Source organism: Ascidia mentula, chromosome 3, assembly GCF_947561715.1.
Source record: "Ascidia mentula chromosome 3, kaAscMent1.1, whole genome shotgun sequence".
In the NCBI taxonomy this organism is placed as follows: Eukaryota; Metazoa; Chordata; class Ascidiacea; order Phlebobranchia; family Ascidiidae; genus Ascidia; species Ascidia mentula.
Genome location: NC_138568.1, coordinates 1,135,504 through 1,154,910, shown reverse-complemented (window position 1 = coordinate 1,154,910; position 19,407 = coordinate 1,135,504). Strand labels below are relative to the sequence as shown.

General features: G+C 35.1%; 1 protein-coding gene across 4 annotated transcripts; it reads left to right on the top strand.

Moving 5' to 3' along the window:
• The first annotated feature begins 1,445 nt into the window (after positions 1 to 1,445).
• LOC145896045 (NACHT, LRR and PYD domains-containing protein 4E-like) lies at positions 1,446 to 19,333 on the top strand. 4 transcript variants are annotated; one of them, XM_082984850.1, is made up of 21 exons: positions 1,446 to 1,582; positions 1,680 to 1,793; positions 4,050 to 4,395; positions 4,454 to 4,504; positions 4,805 to 6,555; positions 6,687 to 6,842; positions 7,133 to 7,294; positions 7,607 to 7,768; positions 8,820 to 8,981; positions 9,611 to 9,772; positions 10,238 to 10,408; positions 10,608 to 10,661; positions 10,857 to 11,012; positions 11,396 to 11,557; positions 12,506 to 12,667; positions 14,653 to 14,814; positions 15,989 to 16,141; positions 16,545 to 16,701; positions 16,759 to 16,865; positions 17,345 to 17,447; positions 18,649 to 19,333. In XM_082984850.1, the coding sequence occupies exons 1-18, from the start codon at positions 1,526 to 1,528 to the stop codon at positions 16,575 to 16,577; spliced, it is 4,176 nt and encodes a 1,391-aa protein (XP_082840976.1). In that variant the 5' UTR covers positions 1,446 to 1,525; the 3' UTR covers positions 16,578 to 16,701; positions 16,759 to 16,865; positions 17,345 to 17,447; positions 18,649 to 19,333. The 4 variants fall into 4 exon arrangements, with proteins under 4 accessions (XP_082840976.1, XP_082840975.1, XP_082840977.1 ...); XM_082984849.1 differs by lacking the exon at positions 17,345 to 17,447; XM_082984851.1 differs by lacking the exons at positions 16,759 to 16,865; positions 17,345 to 17,447.
• Positions 19,334 to 19,407: the final 74 nt, after the last annotated feature.

Here is a 19,407-nt window from a genome sequence, read left to right as displayed (position 1 = left end):
ATGTCATAATAGAACAAAGTTACTTTTTGTTAATTTTACAATGCAAAATAATGTGACAGAGCGGATAAACTCTGTTCTTTAATATCAGAACTCACACACCATGTGTTGTTTAATGTAGAAAATACTTACCCAGTGGTGACACGTCTAGAGTCGAAAACGACGTGTTTCTTTACAATTGCCGTTTTAAGAGCACAATTTATTTAATACTGATGTCTTTTTCATGTAAATTCAGCAATATTGTTTCGTTTGTGCAAATAATGTTGGATAAACAAATTTCGACACTTGCCGAGGCGTAAAGCGTAATTGGTTTTTAACTGTTTTAAATTGATTAAAGCAGAAAGCAACACCAACTGCGCTTTTTACGACAATAAAATGCACAGCGTATTATTACAGGCACTTGTATTGTAATTGGTTATTGTTAGGCTGCAACTTTTGGCAACAACACGCAATTAACTTTCAAATACAGTGTCCTTGTAACGAACGATATTTGACACAGCAGTGTTGGCCAGATTTTCTTCTAGGTACATGGGTCGGGCGCTTAAGCGATGTTGCCTATCATCCACTAACTTTCATGGCGATCTGAATTTTTATTGCCACCACCAAGCGTTCGTTCCGCAGGTAAAAGTTTGGTTTACTTCATCACCAAACAGTTCGTTGTTGGGAATGGGAAAGTTTGCGTTAACTGGTTGATGATTCTCTAGGTAGGTTTTTTTGTGAGTTGAAGGTTCTCTTGCCTTTCGGCTTCCTTTTGTGAAACTAAGTTTGCGTTATTTGCTGTACTGTAGAAAGGGCTTTTGCGAACCCCAGTAAAAATCATTTTCGTTTCATATCTTTCCTATGTATGGATGATGGATCCAGCGTGAAAAAGGCTCCCTAATGAATATTATTTTTAGCACTTTTTGCAAATTTTTACGCACCCTTGTGGTTGATCGTACCCAAATTCAAGTTCCTCAGAGGTTTGTTTTATTATGTAGTCAATGCCCAATAAAGCGTAGAAATGTACTTCTTCGTTGCTGTTGTGCCTTTTGCCGAACTTGCGATTGCGATGCCTCGGCAGTCGGCATGCTTGTAAGAAAGAGGTCCGCGTTATGTGCGTGCCAGATCGGAAAATTTACCGATAATCCGCGCAATATTCATGAGCTAATGCATTAACATACAAAAAAACGTTGCGATCGTCCGCGCAGTTAGCGATCGCCGAATCGAAATCCTCCGCGCAAAAAACAAACCTGTGTTCGCTACACCTTCCAATCTGGTGTGCGTTTGGGTGAGAAATTTCGTCGTTGTATATCTTCGGTTAGTGACGTCACAGTGACGTAATTTTGTGTGTGACGTCATAACTTGACCCCCACCTTCATTAAAGCTATTGTTAGACCGGCTATATTAGATGGTGAAAATGCAATGTCAAAATTTTGTTCATTTGATTTGTTGTTTAATTAATAGTTTAGGTGGAAGTAGAATTGTTATATTTCTTTTTTCTACCAAAAGAGTTGCATTTGATCAACGAGTTGCCATCAAAAGCAGCATAATGGACCAGAATTATGATGGTGACAGTTCTAAAATGTTCCAGAACCAAACAAGTCCGGTATGTCCAGATTACTTCTTAAAAATAATTTTATGTTTAAAAGAGTTTTTATAACCATTTAAACTATGTGGAAACTAATTTTTGTCACACATTAAAGAGAAAAAGAGTTGCATTTGATCAAAACTGTTTTGAGTTGCCACAAAAAACAACTAGAATGGACCAGAATTATGATGGTGACAGTTCTAAAATGATACAGAACCAAACAAGTCCGGTATGTCTAGATTACTTCTTTAAAAAATAATTTTAAAATTTTATGTTTAAAAGAGTTTTTTATAACCATTCAAATTGATTGAATATTAATGGATGTGGCATTCTTTGCCAAATGACATTTCTCGTTGTATTTGGGTAGCTCGGTGGGTTATTTTGGTTGCTGGTTAAAACTACATACATCACTCCCGCTTTGAATCATTTATGACACCAGGTGAACCTTTATATTCACGTTTGAAATTTTTTTGTCAGTTTTACTGGCAGACAGATAGTACTAATGTGCATAAAAACCAAGTAATGTATAAACAAACCAATAACTGGCTTATCAGTGTCTATCATCTAACCTCTTAAGTCAGCATTTTTGAAATGGATATGCATGGTCTTGGTGATGATTAATGCTATGACTTAAAGCCAAAATGTCCTGTTTTAATAAGAAGTTTATTATTGCTACACAATCATAAGTCATTTGCTATTGCTGTTGTTCAAGAATGTATGTATGCATGGAAGATTGGTTTTGGCCAAATTTGAACAAATTGTTTGACTGAAATTAAAGATTCATCAAGATTGTTGATTTGGCCTAAAGAACTTGGCAAACTAAAGTTTCTATATATCACTACTTCAAAACACTAGCAACTGTATAAAAAAGTCCTGGACTAGCCAGATGTGGATAATTATTGATCAAATCCAACCAAGCATGTGTTTTACCAGCATAGCAAAAATGTGTAGTGTTTACACATAAAGAAAATCATTTTTTGGAACAAATATTTGACATTTGGAATTCATATTTGTGTGGAATGTAAAATAACTTTTATGGTTTGTTCTAAACCTTGTGTATTTGAAATATTTGGGAAGAATAGTGGTATGAAACCTTTTAGATTGAAACAGTGGCCATCTGTCTGCAGCTTATACACAATTCATATTATGGGCTCCACTTTGCATAGCACAAATAGTTGCTGCGTGAAGAATAATAAGTTTTGTTGATGTTAGTTTGTCATGTGTCCAACAAATTAAAGAGGACCATTCAAATCCTTTCAGAAACAACTTGTTTGTGCTGAGATTCAGCAACCTTTCTGCAAATGTATGCTAACATAAATAATCAAAAATTGTCTTTTGTTTGAACTCCAAATATATTCGTGTGTAAAGTATTATGCAAAGTATTATGCGTGAAAGTATGTTGCTTAAGCTACGATTGTTTTGATACAGTTGAGTTGCAAACACATTTTGGTAAACTTTCAACAATCTAAATTACCCATACAAAGGAACAATGGCCTATTTATAGGGAAAAACATTACGATAATGTAATAATGTAATTACATGTTTGCATGGGCGTATCCAGGGGGGGGGGGTCCGAGGGGTCTGGACCCCCCCTTTTGTGAAATATTTTGGTCTTTTGTGATAACTAAACAAACGCCACTGTATTTTTTTGTCAAAATCCGCGTGAAAACCAGAAATTTTCTTTGACGTTGACCTAAAAACCGCATCGTGCTTGCTTTCGCCATTGTTTGCAAACAGGGAGCATTGGTACCGAACATTTGGTATTGTTACCAAACATGTTGCATTGTTACGAAACAAGTGTAATTTTTCGTCAGTTCACGGACGAAACGTCTTTTTTCAGTGGCCACGTTGTAATAAGACTTGCACTTTTGTGTTTTAGTAACACTTGTACTATGAATTGATATGGTTTTAAATGATCAGTATTTCATTACAAGCAAAAAGTCTTTTCAATTACATTTTTCATGTAGGTGCTGATAAAACAATGGGAAAAACAAATACGTCTGTTTTGGTAGTGTTTGTAGCAGTGTGGTATCATTAAAGATGATGTGGTAAAGCACCAAAAAAGCTTAACGTTATATCACCCATGACACCCAAGTATTATTGTACTTTCTAATAAATATTGGCTTTAATTCAGGTACACACAGATTTGATAATTGAGCCAACATTCGGTTTGGCACCAGACTTATTTATAACATACTAAGTAACTTGTTGAGGCACAACACACAATAAAGCAAGAATGTAATTAGCAACAAACAAGCCATCATTGTGCCAGCCAGCAAGTAGTATTTTGTGCATGAAGGTCCTAAAAGGAATAATCTTGCTTTGTTTTGACATAAATGCTTCTGCAGCCATCCTGTAAATCCAAGTTTATTACCTGACCGGGGGCGAATACTGAAAACACACCCGACCGGGGTTTAAGTACCCAGATCTGGTGCAGCACATAACTAGTAAAAACATAATAATGTTTGTTTTTCTATCGTTATAGGATACCTTGCCTCTTGATGTTGGACAAACAAACAATCCTCAGTCAACTCAACCAGGTCAAGGAATCCCACAGGCAACCAATGTACAACAACCTTACCCCAATTCCACAGGATATTCACCTTTCCAACATTCTGGTGGATGGTATCCATTCTATAACCAATACTATCCACCACGATTGAGGAATTCCCATCAAGCTGTTATGCACCCAAGAGGAATGATTCCTGATCGAAGTGCACAACCAACTTTGCATAACTGGGGACAAGGAATTGATCCCCAAACAATCGCTCAAGTAACCGATAGTAGTTTTACAGGAAACACCACATTTCAAACAGCAGGGCGTGATATAAGTAAGTTATAAAGTAATTCTGTTTTGGGTTTTTTTTAAAGGTGCCTTTAATATTACAGACATTTTTGGAAACACTTCAATTGGCAACAAACTTGATGAAATCATCCCGGGTAGGTAGTATGAAATATGGCAAGATTTTGTTGTAATAAATAGTTGTTAATGTGCTGATAAGAAATAATGCTGTCAAAATCTTCTGATAGCTGTATGGCTTAATGAATCTTTTCAAAACTTAAAAAACAAGCAACTTAGGATTTATCACATAAAGTTTTGTTTGTTTGCTTGTTATTTGTAAATCAACTGATAGCTGAATAAGCTTGCAAATGAATGAAACATCCTTGTGTGTTTAATCTATGTTTTTTATTTGTAAGACATGTGACATATAGAAATTCTATGTCATAATTTTATTTTAGATGACCTCAAGCTGATTCAAGATTTGCTGCAAAAAAGTGCTAAAGACCAATGCACAACCACAAGCTTTCATGTTTTGACTCAACAGCAAATTGAAGTTTGTTCACTGGAAATAACAGATAAACCAACAAAAGCGGTGAACCCTGCCGGATCTACAGAGTCCTACTATGAGGATGATGGACATTACAACAGGAGAAAAGAATATAAAAGAGTAGACTTGAAACAGGACAGTAAAGTATCAGTTGAGGAATTGTTTGTAAGAGCAGAAACAGCAGCAAATATTCAGAAAAAGCCAGCATATTCCAACACTGTTGCATTAATTGGACAGCCAGGAATTGGAAAAACCACACTTTCCAAGGTTATAACTGAAAAAGCAATGGATGGTGCAATGGAGAATTTTAATAAAACCCAATACTGTTTCTACATTTCAGTGAAAAAGATTGACTTTGATACTACCACAACATTTGTTGATTTTTTGTTGAAAAACTCATTATCGTTGGACTCCTACACAAAATCACCAATACAGAAAAACAATGAAGCTTTTTTTCTCAACGTACTACAGTCAGCAAATGTATTTATTACTATGGATGGCTTAGATGAAGCTGCAGCAGATTGGAATTTAAAATACAAAGCAGTCGATCCCACAAAAGAGAATAATCCATTACTTTATATCTATGCTCTCATGATGGGTGAATTGCTCAAAGATGCAAAGAAAGTTTTCACTTCACGGCAGAAGCACTTTTTCTCAATTGAAGCAGAACATCGACCAATGTTTGTTGCTGAGGTTATGGGTCTTAATGAAAAATCGCAAGAAAATCTTTGCAAACAGATTTGTGAAGATAGGGGTGCTGAAGTGTGGAATATCATAAAAAGCAATCCGAACTTCTCATATTCTTGCTATGTCCCAGCAAAATGCATTTTTATTGCTTTTGTCATCTGGAAAAGTCTTGAAGAGGGTGGTGACAGCCGATACCACTCTCTAACTCATGTTTTTGCAAATGGATTCAGATACTATTTTAAGCAGGACTTTATCAGGAGAAAAGAAATTAAAAAAGAAGAATATTTAAACAAAATAGCTAGATTAGCGTGGAATGGTTTTAAAGATAGCAAACTTGTTTTTACTCAGGATGACCTGAGACAAGCAGGCATTGAGCCAGAGACATTAAGGGGGCTTCTTACAACATTCGTGACTGAGGAGAATTGGAACATGACGTTTTTGGATTCTGATATTAAGAGCTACTTCTCACATTTGATATGGCAGGAATATTTCGCTGCTTGTTACCTTGTCTTTTTTTTGAGTGTTGATGAGTTTTCTGAACTGCTTCCCCAACTAAAAACAAACAGATGGGAAGTTGTTGCAAAGTTTGTTTTCGGACTTTGTAATGATGAGGCTAATGAGGTTGCAAAAGTTTGTTTCAGCAACATAAAGTACAAAGAAGTTGCTGAGAAAAAAAACCTACTTAAGGTGTTCTGTCGCGACGAACTACAAAAAGAAAAAGTTGAGGAAAAAATGCTTTTGCGAATTTTCTCATGGTTACATGAAGCTGGCATCGAAGCATTTGATAAAGACAGTCTAAATTTGTTGCCAGTAACTTTTAGTCTAGAAGATAAATTACTTCCAACTGATGTTTATAGTATTGTTGGTGTTTTAAACAAATCCCCAAAATCGTACAACATAAAAGTTTTAGGAACTTGTCGTTTTTATCATGGAAGTTTGAAAGTTTTGTTGAATCAGTTATGTCAACGTATACAGGTATGACATTATTGAAAAAAAATTCTCCTTTTAATAACATAGAAAACTTTCTTTTGAAATTATCAGAGAGACATAAATTTGCTTTACAGCACCATGTTCACCACTAAAATAAGTGTGAATATTCGTTTCAGTTGAGAAAGCTGCAACTTCGCACAGTTGATGATGAAATTGCATCTGCTATTGCTTCATGTATTCGGTGGATTGAGAATCTGTCTCTGTGGGGTTGTAAGATGACAAGTGGTGGAATCTGTAAGATTGCAAATTCCATATCACAACTTAAGAAACCAGTAAGTTGTTTTTGAGCTTTGTGACTGAAATTTTAGCCACTCATGGCAGCCAATTTATTTTAAGGACATACAAAAGTAGAAACAATTGTTCTGGACGAAAATATGTTTCTCTACACAAGTAATATTCATTTTTTTAAGTAAATAAAACAAATGTGACTGAAACATACACAGGAATAATCATCTAAACTTGGCCATGACACATGCACCCCTTGTTACGAACAAAGTGTTGAAAAACTAAATATTTGGAAATCTTACAATGCAATAATAAATTTTAACTCCTCTTTCTTCAGATGACGTCGTTGAAACTTGATTGGAACAGAGTTGATGATGAAAGTGCATCTGCTATTGCTTCATGTATTCAGTGGGTTGAGAATCTGTCTCTGTGGAATTGTGAGATGACAAGTGGTGGAATCTGTAAGATTGCAAATTCCATATCACAACATAAGAAACCAGTAAATTTTTTTTCACTTTTGTGACTGAAACTTTAGCCCAAATTGGCAGCTAACTTATATGGTAATACAAAAGTAGTAACAATTGTTTTGGATAAAAATTTATTTCCCCAAACAATTAATCTTAAATTTTTTTAGTAATTATGAAAAAATGTGACTAAAACTTGAACAGGAATAATCATCAAAATTTGGCCAAGACACATGCACACCTGTTGTTTGGAAATAAAATGTTTAAAAACTCAACATTTGTCACTTGTGAAGCTACATAAGAAAATTTTACGATGCAGAATTATTTTTCAATTCCATGTTTTTCAGATGCCGTTGTTGAATCTTGATTGGAACACAGTTGATGATGAAAGTGCATCTGCTATTGCTTCATGTATTCAATGGATTGAGAATCTGTCTCTGCAGCGTTGCAAGGTGACAAGTGGTGGAATCTGTAAGATTGCAAATTCCATATCACAACTTAAGAAATCAGTAAGTCGTTTTGAGTTTTGTGACTGAAAGTTTAGCCCCAATTGGCAGCTAACTTATATGGTCATACAAAAGTAGTAACAATTGTTTTGGATAAAAATTTATTTCCCCAAACAATTAATCTTAATTTTTTTTAGTAATTATGAAAAAATGTGAGTAAAGGCCCGTTTACACTACAGACGATTCCATGTTTGTTTTATTATGCGCGTGTGCTGAGTTGTGCTGGGATGGGATGTGCCGGTCTGTGCTAGGATGTGCTCGCTTTTGCTCGACGAGCATAAATTCGGGCACAGTTGGGCACATTTCGGCACACATTGATGCGAAAGTGCAAGGCGACTGCTTAAAAGGAGAGGACATATATTATTTTAGTTGTGTGATGTGACCGCGTTTCACATGTGAGCGATTGTTTTGAGCATATGAAACGTAACTGCATTACAAAGCGGTGTGTGTAACGGCGTCTCAGCTGGATGCTGCTGTGGAAAACCATTGTCCTGGTTCAATTATACCATCTTTGTTTTCATAATCTGTGCTGTTTGGTTTAACATACTGTGGTGTTACCTTGCATCGTAAAAAATTATGTAAAACAGTACATGCCTTAACTATGTAAAACAGTACATGCCTTTTGTTGAAGAATATGTACAGCCAATAGCAACAACTTCAATTTGTAGCTATAATATCGCTGGCGGGGCCGAGAAATGCAAGACAAGCCTGACATCCTTAAAAAATTATCAACATAACTTGTCACTTGCACTTGTCGGTTTCGTGTTCATCACAGGAAAATCCCCGTAGTCGTGCTCGATTATTCCAGTAGTGTAAACACTGTGTGTGCCAGACTGTGCTGTGCTGTGCTGTGCCGTGCCGTGCCGTGCCAAACTGTGTTCGTGTGTAAACAGGCCTTGAAGCCTAAACAGGAATAATCATCAAAATTTGGCCATGACGCACACACACCTGTTGTTTGGAAATAAATTGTTTATAAACTCAATATTTGTCTTCTGTGAAGCTACATAAGGAAATCTTACAATGCAGTATTATTTTTTAATTCCACGTTTTTCAGATGACGTCGTTAAATCTTGGTGAGAACACAGTTGATGATGAAAGTGCATCTGCTATTGCTTCATGTATTCAGTGGATTGAGAATCTGTCTCTGCGGGGTTGTAAGATGACAAGTGGTGGAATCTGTAAGATTGCATATTCCGTATCTCAACTTCACAAACCAGTAATTTGTTTCGAGTTTTGTGACTGAAATTTTAGCCCTAATTGGCAGCTAAGTTATATGGTTATACAAAAGTAGCAATAATTATTCTGGATAAAAATATATTTTCCTAAACAAGTACAAGGTTTGAATTAGCAGTTCGCAAATTGCGAACCGTTTTTGGAGTTTTGGCAACCAGTTTTTGGAATTATTGCAACCCAACATAGAAGCAGATTAAAAGGCGCCGCATCCTTCTTTATCTGTATTCATTCGTACACGCATCAAGCGCTGATGCAAACAACGTTGTTAACTTTTCTTCGCAATGTCAACGAATATTTTCTTTCAATCCCCGTATTTTGTCAAGCCTCTATTGCGCAATTAATACTTACAAAATTTAATGAAATGATGGTGAAGTATTATGGAACAATTATTGAGTCAACAAGTTTAAAACAGCAGTTTTAGGCATAATGCACAATCGCAGGCTTTTAGTAAATATGAAAAAATGCTACTAAAACTTAAACAGGAATAATCATCAAAATTTACCCATGCACACCTTGCAAATAAAGTGTTTAAAACTAAATTTATTTGTCTTTTGTGAAGCTACATAAGTAAATCTTACAATGTAATATTTTTTTTAATTTCACTTTTTTCAGATGACGTCTTTGAAACTTGATGAGAACACAGTTAATGATGAAAGTGCATCTGCTATTGCTTCATGTATTCAGTGGATTGAGAATCTGTCTCTGGAGAGTTGTGACATGACAAGTGGTGGAATCTGTGAGATTGCAAATTCCATATCACATCTTCAGAAACCAGTAAGTTGTATGTTAGACCAGTGGTTCTCCAATAAAGATATGTCTTCCATAAATTCCTAATTTTAAAGCAAGACTTCAACTAATTTAACCAATTTGGGAATGTTTAAATAGAGTAAGCACTGTTTTGTACGAAACTCCATTTCGGATCTGCAAAAACATAAAAGTGGTTAGGCATATTTTTTTTATGTATAGTTATTCCACAAACTAAAAATTATTGTTTTTTTTTCTATATGATGTTGCCATATAGAACGAGAAAAGTAAAGTAAAGGAGCCATGTGTGGCTGCATAGCTGTGAATTGCTGACCTCTGAACTAAATTATATCATTATTTTTATGCGATGGAATGATTATACGCTGGAATTTAATTTTGAAAAGTATTCTTAATTTTTTTTTCTGTCTAACAGACTTCGCTATTTTTGGCTTTTAAATATTTCTTGTGTAAAACCACATGTTTCAATTATTGCAGATGGAATCTTTGGATATCAGTGGAACTCTGGTTTCAAAATCTCAATTACCATTCATCATGGATGAAGCTGTCCACAAAAATGTTAACAAGCTTTACACATCCAAGTTTAAAATATCAGATAAGGGCATCCGTAACATTGGAAAATGTGATCTTATTCCTTGCATTTCAAAGGTTATTAGCGCTTAACATTTTGCCAAGGAAAAATTTAAAAACACATTTATTGAATGATGAAATTACCATTGTAGATGCATTTGCAAACAAATAAATATTTTTAGAATGCTTGATAATCTTTCTTTTCTACTTTACATTCTATGTGAAAAATGTAGTTTGTCAATATGTAGTGTTTGACAAAGATTAATTTGTTTTCCAGACATCAGCAAAGAAAGAGAACATAACATCCAAATTTGTTGATTCAGTGTTTGAGGTTGTAAACCTTGTTATAATAATGTTGTGTGTGAATCTGGATTTTACACAAGGTTTTAGATATGTTTAAGTTAAATTAACATGTACAACTTTATCCAGTCATCTGTGTCAAAAAAAACAATTTTTTTGGAAATATCCATATTTAGTGGATGAAAAACTTTATGTAAACAATTCCAAACTAATATTTTTTTACCAGATTGATTCCATTCCACACCAGCTTCTAGTTCAAGGTGATGAACGAGCTTTTGCTTTGTCATGTGTTTTGCATTTATTTCCTCCAACACTTAAACTTACCATGAGCAATGTTGGTAGGAATATAATACATGAAGTTGCTGGCGCAATAAAACAGAAGGTATATTAGCTAAATTCGTAAAGTCTTCAAAAATAGGGGAAGTTAATAAATTGGTTCTGTTTATTATTTACATTTTTTATGTGAGTTTTAGCTGCTTGATTCATCAAAAAACTTAATATTATGTTAGCTCAAGCGATAATTGTTATAACAAAATGCAATAAAAGAAGAAAATGTTAGAGTACTTTCTATGTATTAAAAAGTGAGCATGTTTGTCGTACTAAATGCAAGTTTAAGATATGCAAGTAGTGTTTTGTATATTTTGATATTTTGACCTAATAGTAATGTGATGCTTGTATGCATGTTACCACAAAAGGACATTGGCAAAAGGCCACTCAGCACATAGTAACTACTACAATAATAAATTTTAACTCCTCTTTCTTCAGATGACATCGTTGAAACTTGATTGGAACACAGTGGATGATGAAAGTGCATCTGCTATTGCTTCATGTATCCAGGGGATTGAGAATCTGTCTTTGGAGGGTTGTAAGATGACAAGTGGTGGAATCTGTAAGATTGCAAATTCCATATCACAACTTAAGAAACCAGTAAGTTGTATGTTTGACCAGTGGTCAGTTTAGGTTGTGAATAAAGTTATATATTACAGCAATGCAGGTTGCAACATTATTTTAGACGCAGAAGTGTAAATTTGCTCCTCTGTTTACTACGTATAGTGTATATAATACTTCTGGCTTAAAAAAGCTTGGCAAGTTTGCAATTCACCAGATTCAACTGGTAAAAACTATGAAAACTATGGCGCATGCACCACCACAAAACACACATTTCTGCTTTCGAAAACATTCATACTTGCAACGTTTTTTACAGTAATGGAATAGCAAAAAATAGGAAAGTATTCTTACACTCTCTTTCATAAAAGCCAAGAAGGGCTTAGAAATCCAAATTTAATGTTATGTTTAAATAAAGTTATATTAAAACATTAATATTGGTTTTTTCAACACAAACACTTTAATTGCTGTTAAATAACATCTTATATATTCAGCTTTTGATACCAGCATACATGGGTGTATCTAGGTTTAGGGGAGTGGAATCCAGTAGGTCCGGACTCCCAGTCAATGATTATTGGCTCACATAAAAATTAGGCTGCTCAGGGTGACATCAGGCAACTTTAAAAGAAAACAATATTTTTTTGGTATTTTTATTGATTTCAAACAAAACTATGGCGCATGTGCCATCATTAAAAACATTACCTAGAAGGGCCAATCTGAAATCTTCAATAAGTTTGCTTATTCTTTGTAATAAGCCATTTTATTTTATTGCGTCTCGCGGCATTGCCAGCATATAACTGCGGCCAAAGTCACAAACGTGTTACTAAGTTGGAGCCATGTGTAATTCGGATTCTTTCTCTAACTGACTGAGCTACCGGAGCTCAACAATTAAATTCACCAAGTCATTGTTCTGCCTCTGTGATGTTATAATTGATACAATGATATTGTTGCCATAAGAACTTATTTTCAGTAATTTTTCTTTTGTTTCAGATGACGTCGTTGAATCTTGATTTAAACACAGTTGATGATGAAAGTGCATCTGCTATTGCTTCATGTATTCAGTGGGTTGAGAATCTGTCTCTAGGGGCTTGCAAGATGACAAGTGTTGGTATCTGTAAGATTGCAAATTCCATATCAAAACTTCACAAACCAGTAAGTTGTTTGTTAGACCAGTGGTTTCCAAACTTTTTGGGGCCACAACACAAATGTTCCGGAATTGTTTGTGACACATTAATTTTTGAGTCAGTTTAGGTTGTGAATAAAGTTATATTATTACAGCAATGCAGGTAGCAATGTTATTTTTGATGCAGAAGTGTAAATTTGCTTCTCTGTTAACTATGTGCAGTGTTTATAATACTGCATTTTAATCTCATAAGAAAGCTTGGCAAGTTTGCGATTTACCGGATTCAACTGGTAAAAGTTAATGAAACTATGGCGCAAGCACCACCACAAGACATGCATTTCTGCTTTCGGAAATATTCAGACTTAAAACATTTTTTACAGTAATGCAATTAGCAAAAAAAAGGAAAGTATTTGTACACTCTTTTAGGGCGTCGATTTTTTATTGCGTGTCAAACATCTTGAGAAAAATTATTGTATGTGTCGAATAGTAAAAATGTCGTATCTGGTAACTAACGCATAAGAACGGCCAGGCTTATTTCGATTACAGGATTCTTGCACTTACAGCACATTTAAATAACGGCAAAACAGTTAACCTTGCATGTTGCAGGCTGCCATGTCTCTTTTTTAAGGTCCGATTTAACGAAAAAATGGTACTTGTTTCGTAATAATGCAACATGTTTCGGTGACAATTTTTGCATGGATTTTGTCCAAAAATTTGTTGCGAGTACGTTTATTTAGCCATCTAAACAGACAAATGTATTTTGGGTGGGGATCCCAAACGATGATGCCATTAGGTTTTCAACACTACGTAACCGATCAGTTAAACGCTGCTGTTTGATAGTGACACAAAATAAAAATTTCTTCCCAAATAATTGTTTGCGCTTTGAAATTAAACGGCTTATACTGGCACCAACGTCTACGAACCACTTTTGCCACCAGAATGTACGGCAAAAAATTGACAACTACATGTGAATAGGTGAATCGTTTGCGTCCAATCTTCGAAAAAAGAAAACTGGTAAGATCGATGTGAATGTTGGAAGATTGGCGTGACCGATATTTTAGGCTTAATCAAGTTATCATAGTAATTCAATTTATAACCATTTGTAGATAACAATAACATTTGTCTCTCCGTGGTACTGCATACCGGTAACTTAACATTTATTCGAACAGAGGCATCGAGTGTTGAACACTTAGAATGGCGAAAAAGGCGAAAAAGGCATAAATCGACACCCTGCACTCTTTTTGAAAACCTGGAAGGGCTTCGAAAACTGTATTTAAATTTATGTTAATATCTTAAATGAAGTTATATTAAAACATCAATATTGGTTGCACACCCCTGGTTTGAATGTATGTTTTGTTTTTTTAACACAAACACTGTAATTGCACTGTTAAATGACATCTTATATTTTGGTTTTGATACCAGCATACATGGGTGTATTTTGGTTTCAGGGAGTTGGATCCAGTAGTTCTGGACTCACAACCAATAGTTATTGGCTCACATAAAAATTGGGCTGCTCAGGGTGGCAACTTTAATTTTGGGGCAACTTTAAAAGAAAACAATATTTTTTTTGTATTTTAATAGATTTCATACAAAACTATGACGCATGGGCCATCATTAAACATGCATTTCAGTTTTTTTGGTGATGCAAGCACAGTTGCACAAACCAACTTTTGTTGCAAAAGTAGCGGAGACACAAGCATTGTTAGTTTGTAAAGCTTGATCTTACGTAGAAGAGCAATCTGAAATCTTCAATAAGTTTGTTTATTCTTTGTAATAAGCCATTTGATTTTACTGGTTCTTATGGCATTGCAAGTATACAACTGCGACCCAAGTCACAAACGTGTTACTAAGTTGGAGCCATGTGTAATTCGGGTTCTTTCTCTAACTGACTGAGCTACCAGAGCTCAACGATTAAATTCACCAAGTGATTGTTCTGGTTCTGTGACGCCATAATTGATACAATGATGTATTGTTGACATAAAATCTGATTCCAGCAATTTTTCTTTTGTTTCAGATGACGTCGTTGAATCTTGATTCGAACACAGTTGATGATGAAAGTGCATCTGCTATTGCTTCATGTATTCAGTGGATTGAGGATCTGTCTCTGGGGCGTTGTAAGATGACAAGTGGTGGAATCTGTAAGATTGCAAATTCCATATCACAACTTAAGAAACCAGTAAGTTGTATGTTAGACCAGTGGTTTCCAAACTTTTTAGGGTCATCACACTTGGATGTTCTGGATTATCGTTTGTGATGCACTAAATTTATTTAAATATGAAGCTATAAGGGATGCACTGAAAGTTCGGTTTGCCGAATTTGTTCGACCGAAACTAAGATTTTTATAATTATTTGGTTTCGGCCGAATATTTTTGCAAATATGGACATGCTACTGCATTTTGTACAAAACTTTTAAGCCTTTACGTGGCTGATTGTTTAAATTTAAAGACCACTAAACATTACACTAAACCTGTGCAAAACAAGCACACATGCGTCTGTGCTGAATGCATTTCCCATTCAATGACACCTTCCATATTGCATCTCATGATACCAACATACATAGTTGTGTCCAGAGGAAGGGGGTACAAGAGGCCAAGACTCACAGGCAATATCTATTAATTATGAAAAACTTTGCATTCTTTTTACTGCACAAATGCGTATTCAGATAAATAATTTTTAATTAATATATCCAAAGAAAGTCCTTTTTCGTAGAAATGTGTGGCAAACTTTCAGTATATGTTTTTGTACAATTCGACCATAGGTAACAGCAATGTAATTATTTTTGGAGAACCTGTAGTTCTTTGCTGGGAATTTTTGTTTCCCTGTTTAAACTTTTTCGGCAATTTGATTCGACCGTATCTTGTGGCATTGGAGTCATTATCTAATATTCCAGGGATTTTTATTTTGTCTCATGCAAATATAACCTTATTGAAATAGAATCATAAAATAAGTATACAATTTAATGTTAACAATTAAACAGAACAACTTGCTACAACCATGCACCTAACTTATAGCAATACATTTACACAATGCACTAAGCACTAGCACATAGACCTCAAAATCATCAACTCACAAGGTCACATGGTAAACCCCATCCAAACCAGCAGGGTAGAAAAACATAAGGTACAACAACAATTAATATTAACATAAGCAATGAGGCAATAATGATTAGTGAGCTGCAGACAGTAGTGCTAACGAAATGGAATAATCTATGTCTGGCTAGTTAGCCACTAGCTGCACTGATGAAACCCAATAGGTCGATGTTTTTTATTTTACCAGCAATTATATTTGTTTTCATCTTTTAATGACACATTTGTCTAAACTAATTTCCTAATTCCACCTTTTCTTTTCAGATAAGGAAGTTGTATCTTAAATATAATCACATACGTGGTGATGTGGCAGAAACCTTTCTCAAGTGTGTTCACAATATACAAGATGAACTTAAAGTCGGTCAGTGGTCCATAGATGAAGACTTCGAAGTAAAATTTCATAACCTGCCAGACCCTGTAAGTATGAAAACTATTTGTTACACGTACAAACTCTCATTGCTATTTGATACTAACACGATAATAATATGTTTACCTCATGGGTTGTCTTGTATTAAAGCTTGTGTCATGTGCAAGCCTCAGGTTCCCACCACTGGGTTAATATAAAAAAGTCAACATCACCCAATACCTACCATGTATTTTCAGTTTATGTGGCTTAAGATTTAAAATAAAATCACACAAACAAACTTGACTGAATAGAAGTATTTTATTATGTTTGAGTGGATGTTGCGTTTATGGAAATAAGTACACGTCACAAAATATTTGCTCCATGAAATAATTTTAAATCACAAAAAAACTTTCATCGACACTACTGTTATTATAGTTAAACGATGTATGAAATAACCAATCCGTTGCATTGTAGAAGCCAAAGTTGACTGTTGCTGCTCTTGGTTAAAAGATGCATCACAAACTCCCACTCTCCACTTCAATCCATCTCTTATATTTGGGTTTAACAAATGCAAGTAAATATGATTGATCGATTGGAATTATTTTGTGGAGATCAACTCCCTCGTAAACTGGTAAGAAGTTTTCCTAATGACGTTTTATCGATAAAACATTTTTTTATATGATAAAAGGACGCTAAAGGCGTACAATTAAAGAAAAGGCGAAGCAAGAAGACAAAAAAAGGCAACAAGGGTTAAACATAATGGCGAGAAATCAGCACAAGAGTCAAGTTACATGGGTAGGCTTCATGTCAAGTAGCGTAGGACCACTGTCTTGTATAATAATTCGGTTCGGTACGGTGTTTCTCACTAGCTATGTTTAATTCTGTGGATCTTGTTGATTGTAACATGTTAACAAATTCTGCTGTTGTTGGTTGCCTCTTAGCGTATTTGCATCGATAAATTACAAATCGGGCACACAGAAGGGCGCAGTTTACAAAGCATTCAAAAATAGTGTTATTTTGGTGTATACCGAACAGTTAATGCGAAGAAGAAAAATACAAGGGGACACGAAGTTTAGCACTGAGCCAACCACATAGATTTTCCCAATAATGTGTTACAATACGGTAATTTACAAATAGATGTAAAACTTCAGATCCTTTAACTTTTTGTTGGTCACAATGGCCCTGAGATTTAGCTTAATTTGAAAACTTATTAATTTAGTTTCCACTGTAGCTTGAGGTTCATCGATTAAACATTTTTTTTTTTATTGAAAAAGGACGCTAAAGGCGTACAATTGAAGAAAATGCTAAGCAAGAAGACAAAAAACAATGGTTAAACACAATGGCGAGAAATCAGCAAAAGAGAGTCAAGTTATTTGGGTATATGCTTCAAGCAGCGTAGGACCACTTTCTTCTGTAATAATTCGTTTCGCTACAGTATTTTTCACTGGCGATGTTTAGTTCTATAGATCTTGTTTTTTGCAACATGTTTACAAATTCTGTTATTGTTGGTTTCCTCTTACTTCATCGATTAAACATGAAGTTTGAATATTTCCCTGAAACCTCTTGTTCCACCTACTGGCGTCTTTTCCGCAAATGTTTAACCGCGAGATGGTGCATCAGAGTCAGTCTCGTTTGTATGTTTGTGAAACCATTGTTTGGTTAAGGGCCACGTCCGACGATTTATTTCAACAATCTCAACTGACTTATAGAACCAGAAGCATTTTAACATTTTTACTTTAAATAATAGTTTTACCGAATTGTTTGATGCACTTGCGACATTTTTTATAGTCGGTTGTTCCTTTACTACAACTTGGTTACACAAACAATACGACGTAAGATATGGGTGCTTGCAAATTTACATTTATTAAAAGTCATGTACGCCATTTGGAGTTCACAAAAATCCAGCAATATCAGTAACAGCGTTTATTTTGACCTCAAGTACAAATAAAACTTTCCAACGCAGTTACTTGACTGTAACCGTTGATAATTTCCCGCAACTCTGTATCAATGTTAGTGTAGAAGTAACGATTATCGTTTCATGTCAGTAAAGTTTGTAACGAAACTTTTGATGATCGAACTTCACAAAATACCACATAAATATTATGAAACCTTGCTGTTATCGGGTGATTTTTAAATACTGGAATGAAGGCCAGAGATTTACAACCAGGCGACAAAACTCATTCAAAATTCAGTTAACTTATATCATCGGTATCGTAATAGGCATTTTTTCATTCTGGCCAAGTTTTAATATTGTCAACGATTTAAAATTTTTAGTGTCTGTGGTCAATGCACGTTTTTGTATCTCTTACCAAGTAGAATGAAAACGATTAATTCTAAAAAAGTCTGTTAATAATTCGAGAACTCGTTTGTTTGTAAATACAGGAGGTGGAGAATATTCCCCTTTTTCATCCTTAAAGTCACGTGATTACCCACGCCTTGTATCGTGTCATGGCGATATACCGTCACGTCACGATTAATTTCCAACGTATCGTCTTCTCGTCAGGGTAGATGTGACACCACAATCCAATCATAACCTTTGACCTACTTCAACTTTTAATCCTAAACTTTTCATCGTCAGGTTTCAAATCTGATCTCGCTTCTATGCTGAACATGAGGACAAAAGAGTGGAACCGAATCCACGAGAAGATTCGTTAAAATTCATTTCTACCCCATGTCATGAGCACAATACATTCCCAAATGCTCTGTAAATATTCTTCAAACTTTTCTGTGCTTTATCCAACTTCTATATGTTATTTGCACTTTTGAATTCAAACCTCACCGGGAGCTTGATTTTTCAAATCTCGCTCCAACTTGTCAGGAAAAAGTGGCTGATCCAGCTTGGCTGCAATGCCAAGGCTGTGAACCCTATGATCTTAATACGATAGCTGTGATTGCCATATAAGGACCTGCGCTGTGGGACGATCTTGCCAATCATGCGATTGCATGAAATATTGTTGCATTTGCATTGTATGTTTTTATGTGTCGGACAGTCAAGGGGCGTTTTTTTTTTTCAATGAAACACGAATGATATTGTTTTTTTGCTTTGTGGTTCATTGAGTTTCGTCTTTAATTGTCTCTTACGCAAATGTTAATTGTACAAGTTTGTCCGCCTTTCTAACAATTTGGAACAACAGATTTTCCTATACTTGTGATTGCGAACCAAACATTGGTTTTAACATTTATGTGCAGGTTACCTTAGGCGACCCGTGTACCCATGTAATTTGTCTCCTTGTGCCTATATAGGTATGCTGTAATGCATCTGGCGACTGTTTCGCTTGTTTCCCAATGGCCGTTGATGGGTCTTGTGACTCACATAGGGATCTAGTATTCTTCAAAG